General features: G+C 47.0%; 1 protein-coding gene across 1 annotated transcript; it reads right to left on the minus strand.

Moving 5' to 3' along the window:
* Positions 1-443: 443 nt before the first annotated feature.
* LOC140192877 (calpain-5-like) lies at positions 444-14947 on the minus strand (the record flags this gene model as incomplete). The annotated part of the gene is made up of 5 exons (XM_072250380.1): positions 444-3595; positions 3919-4055; positions 9137-9258; positions 10113-10309; positions 14828-14947. Coding segments are annotated over 5 exons (753 nt in total), but the record flags the coding sequence as incomplete, so codon positions are not given.
* Positions 14948-15190: the final 243 nt, after the last annotated feature.

A 15190-nucleotide genomic window follows, 5' to 3' on the forward strand; every position in this document is an offset into this window, starting at 1 on the left:
AACACCTCTTTCTCCTCCCCCCCCCCCCACCCACCTTTTTATTCTGGTGTCTTCCCCTTCTCAGCCTTGAAGGAGGGTCTCAGCCCAAAATGTCGACTGTTTATTCATTTCCATAGATGCTGAGTTCCATTTTGTGTGCATTGCCTAGGATTTCCAGCATCTGCAGAATCCCTTGTGTTTGAGAACACTGTGCTGTAAATGAAGTAGTTCTGTCTTGGGGACAAAAGCCATGGCAAATGCTGGAACCTGGAACAACTAGCAAAAAGATGTGATTCTTCCCCACCCCTCCTCCCAACTAACTTAAATTGATCTTTTCCTTCCTGTGATGGGGTGACGCCATGTGAATGTGATGCTCCGGATGTGGCTAACCAGTCTTATAAAGCTGTTCACAAATGAAGTTTTAACACAGAGACCTGAGCCAGGAGAAGCTTTATTTTTTTTCTAAAAAATGCCAAATGTAAAGCTGTGAGGAGACTGTTCTACAGCAGTTGGCCCTCATATAGTTGGCTCTACCAGCCAACTGGCTGAGGAGATTTGTATTACATTCAAGAGTTACACCCTGATGCAGGGATCAACCTAAGGCATGGAGGCTGCTCAGCCCTCTCAGTTCCTGCAGCAAACCGCGTCTCTGAACACGTGATAAATGATCTGATTCCCAATCACATGCGCGTGCTGCTGTTGCGTGGATGAAGCTACCAGAGAGAAGTGCTGGTAGTTATGAAGCGGAATCTCTATCAGGCAAAATGAGACACAGCAGGTATCACGTAGAGCCCTTGCAAAGGAAGGAAGTCTGCCTGGTCAACGCTACACCACTTTTAAATGCTACAGATCAAAGGACAGTTCCCTACTTACAATGGAACTACACACCACCCTCACACTTCTCTCTTTGCACCTACAGAACAGACGCCCAAATAACAAATTTAATCAGAATTGCCCGGTCTTCCAGTTAACTGTGGTTCATGGTCTTAGGAACCCCTTCTCCAGAGCTACACTTTAGACTTAATCCACAGTTCATATTCATGTCTGAAGACTAGTGGCTGAGGTCATCTGCTGAAGTTATTTGCTATATGTGCTAACTCCCCAAAAAACACTCTTTAGTACTCACTTTGAGGAATGCAGATTGAAGTTTTTAAAAAGATACTTTTTTTGGTTGATTTATTTACCACCTCTTGTGTATTTAATATTTCAGTAATATTTGAGTAATTTTGTTTGAAAGCACCTTTGTTGTTTAAATAATTATTTATAGGTTTTATGTAAAAATGTGAGTTGTATATATCATGATGCCACCACATGATATGGTGGCACCTCGCTCAAAGTAATCACAAAGTTAGGCTTGTGTGTCTTTACTTGATTGAGTTTAATGTTCTGAAGTTACAAAACAAAATAATCTCTTTTAAAGCAATTCCATAAGAGAGAATTTCACTCCACATCTCAGAGTCTTGGGCTGGGATTTGGAAGTTTGCGCAGACAGACTTCCATTGGCTCCAGTGAGCGTAACACAGCAGGGTGGGAGGGAAGTGGCCAACCACACTCATGGCCACCATCACTTCCTGGGATCTTCCTCTGTAAAAACGGGGCCAACCCGTTTGCCCGGACTTTCAGGATGCGCCTACCCACGTCAGGGGTCACATCAGGTACAGTAAAGTTCTAATAATCTGATACGAGGTTCTATGGATGCTGGACAGATGAGGCAGCACCTTTGGAGGGTGATAAATACTCAAACTGGGACCAAGATCCTTCATCAGGATATAATCTAATATTTCCCAACCATTCCAGGATGTGGAAGGCTTAGACAATGTGCAGAGGAGATTTAGCAGGATGGTGCCCTATCTAGGAGATTTGAAACTCCACTAGTTTGGGATGAAGATTCCAGCATTCTGGATTAAAGGAGGGGACAGGCAATGGAAATGTTCTGGAGGGGGAGACTGTTGCCCCCTCTGTGGGCAGTGGTACCTCAAATCAGCCTCTTCCCGCGGGAGGCTACAGGCTGTACAGGCCAACTCTCAACGTCACCCCTCAAAGGGTGTTGAACACGTCACCACTAGCAAGCAGGTTGAGGATAGCTTTGGGAGGGTATACAATGCTTTGACAGAGCGAGGCTCTCAAAAGGGGGAGGCCTCATTTGAAGCCTATTGATTATTGAAAGGCCTAGATGCAGTGGATGTGGAGAGGATATTTCCTGTAGTGGGGAGAGTCTAGGACCAGAAGACACAGCCTCAGATGTCCATTTAGAATAGAGATGAGGAAATCCTTTAGCCAGAGGGTGGTGAATCTGTGAAATTCATTTGGTGGCTGTAGAGGCCAAATCATCGGGTGTATTTAATGCAGGGATTGATAGATTCACTGCTCAGCCTGTGATCTCAGGAAACCACAGAGTTGTGGACACAGCTCAGCACATCATGGAAACCAGTCTCCCCTCTATGAACTCTGTCTACACTTCTCACTCCTCAGTAAAGCAGCCAGCATAATCACAGACCTCACCCACCCTGGACATTAACTCTTCTCCCTTCCTCCATTGAGCAGAAGATACATAAGCCAGAAAGCGTGTACCAGCAGGGTCATGGACAGCTTCTATCCCACTGCTATCAGTCTCTTGAATGGATTTCTTTCGCTTAAAAAAACTATTGATATCTGAATTTGGGTGGTGGGGTGGAGATATGTCTCTACCAAAGGAGGTGTGAGGTGCTGCTTCCCTCCACTACCCTGCAGGTCACCCTTGAGCAAGGTGTAGCATCTGCTTAACCCCTGGATCAGGGTCATGTGAAGCCATGGGAGCAGGTGATGGATGATCATATGAGCAGCCAGTGCATATCACAAGTCTTGGTTATGGGGCCACTGACACCAGGCAGACAGTCTCTGAAGAGTATTGATAATGGCTGGGGTCACCTGTCTTGTAAAGACACTGCCCAGAAGCCGAAGGGCAAACCACTTCTGTAGAAAAACTTGCCAAGAACAGTCATGGTCAAAGACCATGATGGTCTGTGTCATATGACATGGCATGTAACGATGAGGATGATACCTGAATCTACCTCCTCATTGAACAGTCCCCTAGTTCGACAAGACAGAGTTTTGACCTCAGTACTTTGTCATGGCTTTGTATCTTGTGGTCTGGCTGCACTTTCTCTGCAGTTGCACCTCTATGTTCTGTGTTCTGTTATTGGTTTCGGTATGGTGAAGTGATCTATCTGGATGGGCGGCATACAAAACAAAGTTTTCACTGTATGTGTGACAGTAATAAACCAATTTCCAGTTTGGGCTCTGAGATCATTGACGGTTCCATGGAGTCCGTCCCATGTGATGCCGTGACAAGACCCAGGCCGCCAGGCACAGTTGTGTCTCAGGTGCGATGGCGTTGCGGGAGAGAGGTGGATCGTGTGCGGAGAAGCGCTGGTCAGGTGGTGGGGGCGGGGGGGGGGGTTCAGATGGCTGTGAGTTCGTCGCTGGAGGAGATCTCGATCAGCAGGGAGCCTGGCTGGTGCTGGGGTTCCGAGGGGTTCTCAAGGCGCAACACGTGGCTGGAGCCGCTCTCGTTCTCTGCAGCCAGCATGGTGGCCTGTCCCAACAACCTGTCCCTCAGGAAACCCTTTGACCAGACCTGTGGAGAAGTGGGAGAGGAGGGGTGGTTAAACATGGGGGCAGGGAGGGGAGGAGAGAGAATGAGAGCGATGAATACACAGACACTGGGAATACTGTGACCCCGACCCCTATCCTGCTCTGAGCTGTCTCTGTGACCCTTGAATCCACGACGGTCAGCAGTTTGACCACTGACCTGCCATGACCCCTGATTTCACGGAGGTGGTCAGTGCCATGAACCCAATCCCACGTGGATTTGGTGTGAACTTTGACCCATGGACCAGCTCCATGACCCCTAGGCCACACGTGACCCGACCCATCCTCTCCCCGGATGGACCCCAGTACCTGGATCTTGATGGGTTTCTGGGGCTTCCTCCTATAGAAGAGCCCCTTGAGGTCAAAGTCAGGGCTGGAGGTTCCCTTGTAGACGGTCGACTTCAGCGTAGTGCCCTCACAACTGATCACCACATAAGAATCTGGAGCTGGTGGGGGGGGGGGGTGGGAACAGGTAAAAAGAAATTCAGGGTTTTGTGTGGTGACTTGTATGGTACTCTAATCATAAATTTTACTTTGAACTAAATACCGAAGCCCTCCATGGATCTAATGATCTAATCCCTCCCCTCTCCCCCTCCCTCAACCCCTCTCATCCTGTCTCCGGCCCACATCAACTGTCATATCCCTGTCTCACTCCCAGCTCTCCCCACAGCACGCTCTTCATCCCCTCCCCTCTCCCAAGTCGTCACTCTCCACCTGAACCACCCGCCCGTCTCCATCCCTCATCAGCGCACAGAACACAGGATTGTACAGCTCAGGAATAGGCTCTTTGCCCACAACATGATGCCTAATGAACCCAAGTCTCCTTTGCATGCACACGTGACCATAGGATAGAGCAGAACTGGGCCATTCAGCCCATCGAGTCTGTTCTGCCATTTCATCATGGCTGATCCATTTTCCCTCTCAGCCCTAATCACCTACCTTCTCCCTGTATCCCTTCATGCCCTGACTAATCAAGAACTTAATCAACCTCTTCCTTAAATAGATGGCCATTCTCTGGCGTGTCTCTTGTAGGATCTTGTATACCATTCAGAACATAGAAGAGGACAGCACAGGAACAGGCCCTTTGTCCCACAGTGTTGTACTGAACCAGCTAAACAGCAAATCAAACACACCCAAACACTAGTCCCTCCTACCTACACCATGTCCATATCCCTCCATCTTCCTCACACCTCATCCTTAAAAGCCTCTACCACCATACAGGCATCCACCACTCTGGTAAAAGAACTGATCACTCACATCCCCCCTTGAACTTACTCCCTCTCACCTGCAATGCTGCCCTCTGGTATTAGACCCTGGGAAATGTATACTGTCTGTCTACTCTATCTATGCCTCTATCAGATCTCCCCACCCCCAGCCTCCGACACTCCAGAGAAAACAACCCAAGTTTATCCATCCTCTCAAGACAGCACGTGGCCTGTAAACCAGACAGCATCCTCTTCTGCACCCTCTCCAAAGCCTCAACATCCTTCCTATAGTGGGGGAACCAGAACTGTGTGCTGTACTCCAGATGTGGCCTAACTAAGTTTTATGAAGTTGCAACATGAGACATAGGAGCAGAATCAGGCCATTCAGCCCATTGAGTCTGCTCCACCATTCCACCATGCCTGATCCCACATCCCACTCAACCCCATACACCAGGCCATATCCTTTGATGCCCTGACTGATCAGGAAACGATCAACTTCCACCTTAAATATACTCACGGACTTGGCCTCCACCGCAGTCTGTGGCAGAGCATTCCACAGGTTTAATACTCTCTGGCTAAACTATTCCCTTTACCTCTGTTCTAAAAGGTCACCCCTCAATTTTGAGGTTCTGCCCTCTAGTTCTGGATACCCCCACCATAGGAAAGATCCTCTCCACATCCACCCTGTCTAGTCCTTTCAACATTCAGTAGGTTTCAATGAGATCCTCACACATTCTTCTAAATTCCAGTGAGTACAGGCACAAGGCTGCCAAATGCACCTCATATGTTAACCCCTTCATTCCTGGAATCGTCCTCATGAACCTCCTCATGAACCTCCTCTGGACTCTGTCCAATGACAACACATTCTTTCTGAGATAAGGGTCCCAAAACTGTTGACAATACTCCAAGTGCAGCCTGACTAGTGTGTTATAAAGCCTCAGCATTATCTCCTTGCTTTATATTCTATTCCCCTTGAAATAAATGCCAACATTGCATTTGCCTTCTTTACCACAGATTCAACTGTAAATTAACCTTCTGGGAGTCTTGCATGAGGACTCCTAAGTCCCTCTGCTCCTCTGATGTTTGAACCTTCTCTCCATTTAGATAATAGTCTGCACGATTATTCCTTTAACCAAAATGCATTATCACACATTTCTCCACACTGTGTTCCATTTGCCTCTTTTTTGCCTTTTCTTCCATTTTGTCTAAGTCCTGCTGCAGTCACATTGGTTCCTCAGCACAACCTGACCCCTTCACCTATCTTCCTATCATCCACAGACTTTGCCACAAAGCCATCAATTCCATTATCTAAATCAGTGACGAACAGTGTGAAAAGTAGCGGTCCCAATACTGACCCCTGAGGAACACACTTGTCACTGGCAGCCAACCAGAAATGGTCCCCTTTATTCCCACTCGCTGCCTCCTGCCTGTCAGCCATTCCTCTGTCCATGCCAGTACCTCTCCTGTAACGCCATGGGATTTTATCTTGTTAAGCAGCCTCAGGTGTCGCACCTGATCAAACGCCTTCTGAAAATCCAAGTAAATGACATCCACTGCCTCGCCTTTGTCCACCCTGCTTGTTACTTCCTTGAAGAACTCTGTTAGGCAAGATTTTCCCTGACAGAAACTATACTGACTTTGACTTATTTTATCATTAGTCTCCAAGTACCTCGAAGTCTCCTCCTTAATAATAGACTCCAACAATATCCCAGCCACTGAGGTTAGGCTAACTGGCCTATAATTTCCTTTCTTTTGCCTTCCTCCCTTCTTAAAGAGTGGAGTGACATTTGCAATCTTCCAGTCCTCCGGGATCATACTAGAATCAAGTGATTCTTGAAAGATCATGATCCAATCATTGTTATCTCTTCAGCGACCTCTCTCAGGACTCTGGGATGTCGTCCATCTGGTCCAGATGACTTATCGACCTTATGACCTTTGAGTTTGCCTCGTAATTTTTCCTTTGTAATAGCAATGACACTCATTCCTGCTCCCTGACACTCTCACAGACCTCTGGCACACTGCCAGTGTCTTCCACAGTGAAGACAGATGCAAGGTACCCATTAATTTCTTCTGCCATTTCTTTGTCCCCCATTACTACCTCACCAGCATCATTTTCCAATGGTCCAATATCAACTCTCTCCTCCCTTTTATTCTTTATATAACTGAAAAAAGGACTTTGGTGTACTGCTTTATATTATTGGCTAGTTTGCCTTCGTATTTCATCCTTTCCCTTTTTATAGCTTTTTTAGTTGCTTTTTGTTGGATTTTAAAAGCTTCCCACTCATCCTACTTCCCACTCACTTTTGCTGCCTTATATGCCCTTTCCTTAGCTTTTATGCAATCCTTAACTTCCTTTGTTTGCCATGGTTGCCTACCCCTGCCATTTGAAAACTTGTTCTGTGGGACATATCTATCCTGTGCCTTGTGAACTATTCCCAGAAATTTCAGCTGCCTCTATTCTGCCATCATCCCTGCCAGTATCCTCCTCCAATCCACTTGGCAAGCTCCTCTCTCATGCCTCTGTAATTCCCTTTATTCCATTGCGACACTGATACATGTGAGTTATGCCTCTTCCTCTCAAATTGCACAATGAATTCAATCATATTATCGTCACTGCTTCATGAGGGTTCCTTTACATAAAGCTCTCTAACAACATCTGGGTTATTACACAACACCCAATCCAAGATGGGCTTTCCCTGAGTAGGCTCAGGCACAAGCTGCTCAAAAAAAGCCATCACGTAGGCATCTTGTGATCCAACACCAACCTGATTTTCTGAATCCCCTTGCATATTGAAGTCCCTCATTACAATTGTAACATTACCCTTATTACATGCCTTTTCCAGCTCCCTTTGCAATCTCAACCCCTCATCTTGGCTACTATTTGGAGGCCTATATATGATTCCCGTCATGTTTTTTTCACCCTTGCAATTTCTTAATTCAACCCACAAAGATTCAACATTCTCTGATCACACGTCACCTCTTTCCAAAGATGTAATTCTATCTCTTACCAACAGAGCCACATCACTGCGTATGCCTTCCTGCCTGTCCTTTTGATTCAAAGTCTATCCTTTGATGTTAAGCTCCCAATTACGACCTTCTTTCAGCCACGACTCAGACATGCCCAAGTCATACTGACCAATCTCTAATTGTGCCATGAGTGTGTCCACTTTATTCCGAATGCTATGCACATTTAAATACAACACCTTCAGTCCTGCATTCTTCACCCTTTTGAATTCTGCCTCTGTGGTACAAGTTAACTCTTTGCTCTGTCTGCATTTGTACTCAATCATTGGCTGCTTCTTCCTTACATTCATGTTACAACCATCATCTACTTGTAAACCTGCTGGCTCATCCTCAGCTCTATCATACTGTTTCCCATCCCAATGCCATATTAGTTTAAACCACTCCCAAGAGCTCTAGTAGACCTGCCCATAAAAATATTGGTTCCCCTCAGATTCAAATACAACACATCCCTTTTGTATGGGTCATACCTGCTCCTGAAGAGGTCCCAATGATCCCGAAATCTGCCCCTGCTCCAATCCTTCAGCCACACATTTATCTGCCACTTCATTCTATTCCTATCCTCACTGTCACGTGGCACAGGTGGCAATCCCGAGATTACTACCCTTGAGGTCTTTCTTCTCAGCTTTCTTCCTAACTCCCTATGTTCTTTTTTTCAGGACTTCCTTCCTTTTTCTACCAATGTTGTTGGTACCAATGTGTGCCACAGCTTCTGACATAATCTCCTGACTTTTGAACTCAATGCCTTGACTTATAAAAGTGGGTAATTACTAGGGTACCAAACAATCCGCTGAAAGAACTCAGCAGGTGGAGCAGAAGCTGTGGGGAGAAATAAAATGTCAACGCAGTGCTGCATCAGGACTGCTCCAGCATTTACTAGGATATCACAAACAGGAGAAAATCTGCAGATGCTGGAAATCTGAAGCAACACACACAAAATGCTGGAGGAACTTAGGCCAGGCAGCATCTATGGAAAAGAGTAGTGTGGATCCTCGAGGGGAAGAGGACAGAGTGAGGGAGGGGTTGCTTTGGGAAGAGGTGAGGTGGTGGTCCATCAGAGAGGGAGAAGGGAATGATAGTGGGAGGGCCAGAAGGGAGGGGGAAGTAGATGGTGTATATGGAGGGGTGGTGTTTATAGAGAGAAGGAATGGAGGTCTGCAGGCAGGGTAAAGTAGCAAATCCCCTACAAAGTGGCAAGAATCAGGCTCTACTGAACCATCTCTTCCAGCTTTGGAAAGACAAACCAGGGCTGTGGCCCCTCCCTCCTCCCTCCCCCCTCCCCAGATCTCAATTATACTCACGGCTGGATGATCCCGGGAGCAGCAGGCCAGCCCCGCTGTGGACATGGATGGAGGTGACCCGACTGGGGTAACCAAGGCAACATCTCCAGAAGGAAGGCCGGGGTTGGTCCAGAGTCAGCTCCCTGCGCAGACGAGGGGGTGGGGGTAACAGGCTCGTCAGTGTGCAGGGCAACAGGATAGATACTCAGGGGGTCCTGGGCACAACATCCCTGCAAGACCCCTCATCTCCAAACTTCTCAGTTTTCAGCTGGTCTGAGAACACATTCTACCCCTGCACTTCAGCCTCTACAGAGGCCGTTCAACCTATTTGGTATCAAGGTTCACAGGGTCCACATAAGCATCAAAGGGAATGTCAAATCTTGGGTCAGAGGTCAGTCAGAAAACAGTTCAAAGGGAAAAGGTCAAAAGGTCATAAGGCCAATGGATCCAAACAAAAATCAAAGGTCAGGAGGGTCATAGAGTCCACAGTTGATCAAAAAGCAAGAGGTCAAATGTTGAAAGGGCGACATAAAAGTTTCTCTAAAAGCAAGATTTCAAAAGTTAAAATGGTCAACCAAATGTTAAAGGTGAAAAGGTCAATGCAAAGGTCAAATGGTCTATGGTTTATCAAAAAGTGAGAGATCAAAGTTGAAGGGGTTAATGCTGGTCAAAAACATGAGGGATCAAAGGTTAAAAGGTCAATGCAGTCAAAGGGAAGGTCAAATTCTCAGAACATGAGTCAAAGAAGGAAGAAGACAGCAGCCAGAGATCAAAGCTCAAAGGGCAGAAACAAAGGCTGGGTGACCACAGAGCCAATGTGTTGAGGCAAAAGTGAATGGTGGGGGGGGGGGGGTTCAAAGAGCCAACGACTGATTTAAAAAAAGACAGGTTAAAGGTCTGAGGGCCAATAATGGGAAGCAGGAATTCGGAGGACGATTCAAAAACTAAATGGCAGAAATTGAACGGAAGGTGAAGGGGTGAGGGGTGGCTGGCCTACCTGAGGCCTACCGGCCTGTCGGTGAAGAGCTGGAGCAGGAAGTGGCCCTCCAGTCCAGCTTCAAAGGTGCTGGCCACCAGCACATAGCGGCCTGGGCCCAGCTCGGCGCGGAGAGAGATGCTGCGCGAATTGGCGTAGGTGGCACCCGTCACCTTCTGCTGCAGGGCGTGCAGGCGGTATTCCCGGTTGATCTCCACCTGCAGGGTACAGGGACGGGACAGGGTCACCTCACACCCTCTCAGGTATCCACTCACCCCACCCATGCTCTTGGTGGGTTTACGCACCTCCGTACAGTTGCCCCTTGGTCCCTCACGCTCAAGGGAATGAAGTCCCAGCCCGGGCAGCCTCTCTTTGTCACTCAATCCTAGCAACATCCTCCTAAATCTCCTCTGCATTCTTTCCAGTTCAGTGGCGTCTTTCCTATAACAGGGTGACCTTTGGATTATCTTCCCACAAGAGGAACATAGAACTGCAGCATAGTACAGGCCCTTCAGCCCACAATGTCGTGCCAACACTTTAAACACCACCACGATCAATCCAACCTTTCCCTCCCTCATACACCTCCATTTTCCCACCAGCCATGTCCCTATCCGAGTCTCTTGAATGTCCCTAATATATCTGCCTATACCAGAACCTTTGGCCTGGATCCACCAATCTGTGTAAAACACATACCTCTACCATTCCCACCCCATTCGACAAATCACCTTAAAATTATGCCCTCTTGTGTTCGCCATTTCCAGCCTGGGAAAATCTCGTTGCCCACTCTGTCTATGCCTCTTATCAACTTACACACCTCTTCGCTCCAAAGGTAAAGGCCTGAGTTTGCTGAGCCTATATTCACTGGACGTGTTGTCCAATCTTGGCAGCACCTGATAAACCTCATAGTTTACTGATTGCACCAACACCTTGCCCAACTGCACTGCAACATCCTGATTTCTACAGTGCTGAAATAAAGTATTCACCACCCTTGGAAGTTTTCATGTTTTATTGTTTTACAGCATTGAATCAAGGTGGATTTAATTTGGCTTTTTTGATATTGATCAACAGAAAAGACTCTTTTGTGTCAAAGTAAAACAACTTTCTAAAATTGGTCTAAATTTATTACAATTATTAAACACAAAATAACTGACAGCATAATTACTCACCCCCTTCAAGTCAGTATTTAGTAGATGTACCTTTGGCAGCAATTACAGCCTCGTGTCTGTGTGGATAGGTCTCTATCATCTGGATACTACAATTTTTCCCCATTCTTCTTTTCAGAACTGCTCTAGCTCTCTCAGATTGCATGGGGATCGTGAGTGAACAGCCCTTTTTAAGTCCAGCTACAAATTCTCAGTTGGATTGAGGTCTGGACTCTGACTTGACCACTCCAGGACATTAACTTTGTAGTTTTAAGCCATTCCCGTGTACCAGTGGCTTTAGCTTGGGGCCATTGTCTTTCTGGAAAAGAAATCTTCCAAGTTACAGTTCTCATGCAAACTGCATCAGGTTCTCCTCTAGGATTTCCCTATATTTTGTGGCATTCATTTTACCCTCTATCATCACAAGCCTTCCAGGGCCTGCTGCAGTGAAGCATCCCCACAGCGTGATGTAGCCACCACTATCCTTCAGGGTAGGGATAGTGTGTTTTTAATGATGTGCGGTGTTTGGCTTATGACAAACATAGCATTTAGTCTGATGGCCAAAAAGCTCAATTTTGGGTTCATCAGACCATGGAGCCTTCTTCCAGCTGACTTCAGTCTCCCACGTACTTTATAACAAACTCGAGCCAAGATTTCATGTGTTTTTTTTGAACAGTGGCTTTTTCTTTGCCACTCTCCCATCTCAGCCGCTGAAGCTTGCAACTCCTCCAGAGTTGTCATAGGTCTCTTAGTGGCCTCCCTCATTTACATCTGTGCCATATTCTTTCCATTTCTTGATGATTGATTTAAGTGTACCCCAAGGGATATTCAGTGACTTGGAAATTTTCTTGTATCCGTCCCCTGACTTGCGCTTTTCAATAACCTTTTCGCAGAGTTGCTTGGAGTGTTCTTTTGTCTTCACAGTATAGTTTTTGCCAGGATACTGACTCACCAGCAGCTGGACCTTCCAGGTACAGGTGTATTTTCTACAATCAATTGAAACACCTTGACTGCACACAGGTCTCCAAAAGCAGATCTCCATTTCACTAATTATGTGACTTCTAAAACCAGTGGCTGCACCAGTGATGATTTGGTGTGTCGTATTAAAGAGGGTGAATACTTAAACAATCAACTGTTTTGTGCTTTATATTTGTAATTAATTTAGATCACTTTGTAGAGATCTGGTTTCACTTTGACACAAAAGAGCCCTTTTCTGTTGATCAGTGTCAAAAAAACCAAATTAAATCCACTGTGATTGAATGTTGTAAAACAATAAAACAGGAAAACTTTCAGGGAAGGTGAATACTTTTCATAGGCACTGTACAGTCAGTGCCCTGCCTGATGAAAGGCAGTGTGCCAAATACATTCTTTGGAATTGAGTCATTATCATCACATGTAGCAAAACACATAAAGAGGAGATTGTCTTTCATACTGTTTATACAGATGAAATAATTACAGTGTACTGAGGTAGAACAGTAACAGAATGCAGAATAAAGTGAAAGAAACGATTGGTAGCTCAGGTTGGCTGCTTGTTTGTTGGGTTCTTCACCGACCCTGGAGGCTCGTTCACAAACATTTCGTCACCGGTCACGGTGACATCATAGAGTGTTGCTTCATATTGATCTGACTTGTTCTGATCGGTTGGCTGTTGCACTGGCTGCTAGTCTCCGCTGAGGCCCAGTCAACGATAGCTGGGTGATCTCCGCCCGGCCCGTATACCTGGTTATCTGTCACTGTGAGCGTTGGTTCCTCGAGTGTCCGTGGCTCATCCCTCGGCCCCGATCCCACAGATGCATAGGTCTGTAAATTGCATCCAGTTTAATTTGCTCGTTATAGAGAAAGCAGACAATAAGGTGCAAGGTCACGACGAGGTAGGTTGTGAGGTCTATAGTCCAACTTAAAGTACAAGAGGCCTGTTGAACACAGTGGTAACAGTGGGGTAAGAGCTGCCTTTGAGCCTAATGGGACAAGTTTTCAGGCTTGTGTGTTTTCACCAGTACGCCTATCTGTGACACCACTTTCAGGGAACTTGCATTTCCATAGGTGCTGCCTGGGGGGAGCTAAAGATGACACCAGAGGGTGACTTCTTCCAGTCTCTCTGTGAAACAGTTTAAAATTCTTCTCTCTAATGTCTCGTCTTTCCTTTTCAAGGTGGCTGGGGTCCCGTCCGAGTCCATGATCTACAGCTGCACTCCATCTGTGGTTCTTCGCGGTGGTGGGTTCCTGCTCGCGGAGCATGTCCAGCAGCTGAGCATCTTTGATAACTCCAGGAGTGGCCAGGGAGATGGACATCTTCAGCGTGTGGACCCGCAGCCCTGTGGATGAACTGATTCCTCACTGGTGACGCCGGTTGAAGCTTTGCGGTCGATCGGAACATTGAGATAGCACTGCACGCTGCTGTCGAAATAAGCAGCACTGCAGACCGTAACGCTGAAACCGTGAGCTGTTGGTTCTCCTTCTTGCTGTGGCCGGAGCGATACCTCTCTCCCTTGTTAGTGAGAGAGGGAGCCCGTGGCATGTTGAACTGCTGGGTTGAACAGTGGTTTTTGATGGACTGAAGATCATGGTCTCTTTGGGGGCTTAGCTATTCCTTGTATGGCGGGTGGTGGGGGCTGATGCTTTTTGCTGAGGTGGTGGAGGGGAGGGGTTGATGTTTTTGCTGCTACTTGTGTGTGGGAGGGTGGAGGAGGTTTTGGGGTTCTAACATTTTCCTGTCATTCAGTCTTTGGGGTTTTTCTTCTGTTTTGTGGATGTCTGTGGAGAGTAAGAATCTCAGGTTGTATACTGCATACTCTCTGTGATATTAAATAGAATCTCCTGAGTTTCTCCAGCATTTTGTGATCCAGCTTTGGATCTACAGCAGCCATTCTAGTGTCTATGTAATTGTACTGCTACGTCCCTCTGTTTTACGTCAATCACCAGAGCCCTGCTACTCACTGTGGAAGTTCTGTCCAAGTTCGATTTCTCAAAACACAACACCTCGCACTTAACTCTGAATTTAGACTCCATCCGCCCTTCCTTAACTCACTGAGTAGGCTGATCTGCACCGTCCAGGTAGGGTTTGAGGACCTTCCTCACTGTCAACAATGTCACTTACTTTAGTGTCCTCTGCAACCTTACTAATCGTGGCCTGTACATTCTTGACCAGTCTCCCCTCCACGGACTCTGTCTACGCTTCTTGTTGCCTCAGTAAAGCAGCCAGCGTAATCAAAGACCCCACCCACCTCAGAGATTCTCTCTTCCCCGTCCCCCCGCCATCAGGCAGAAGATACAAGCGCCTGAAAGCACGTCCCACCAGGCTCAAGGACAGCTTCCACCCCACTGTCATGAGACTCTTGTAGGAAAAATTTGACTCTTGGCCTCTCAGTCCACCTCATTATGATCTTGCACTTTCTCTGTAGCTGTTGCACTTTGTTGTTGTTTTACCTTGTCCTAGCTCAGTGCACTGTGTAATGATCTGATCTGAATGAACAGTGTGCACGACAACCTTTGGTACATGTGACAGCAATAAACCAATACTAATCTGCTCATTTGTGTTGACAGAGAGCTGAGGAGGGAGAGGGACAAGAGAAAGTCAGGGGAAACTGCACTCACCCTGAAGATCTCGAAGCCAATGGAGAGGTTGTCGCCACTGCCCTCACGGCGATGTTCCCTCCTGTCCTCCTGTTGCAGTGAGAGTACGGCCGTGTCATCGCTGGACAGGTGGAAGACAAACTGTGGTATGGGAGGGGGAGGAGACAGAGAGAGCAGGATGAGAGCCCAGACACAGTCAGGGAGACCAACCTCACTCAGAGAGTCAGGAGGGAGGCTCAAGATGGTGCTTGACCAGGCCACCGCCTTCACCTCCTCGGCTCTCCCACACCATGGCAACACATAATGATCAACCCATCCTCTTCCCCACGATACACCCCTCCATATCCCTGTCATCCCCTCCAGCTCTTACACCCCTCCATGTCT

The sequence above is a fragment of the Mobula birostris genome, unplaced genomic scaffold, assembly GCF_030028105.1.
Source record: "Mobula birostris isolate sMobBir1 unplaced genomic scaffold, sMobBir1.hap1 scaffold_2938, whole genome shotgun sequence".
In the NCBI taxonomy this organism is placed as follows: Eukaryota; Metazoa; Chordata; class Chondrichthyes; order Myliobatiformes; family Myliobatidae; genus Mobula; species Mobula birostris.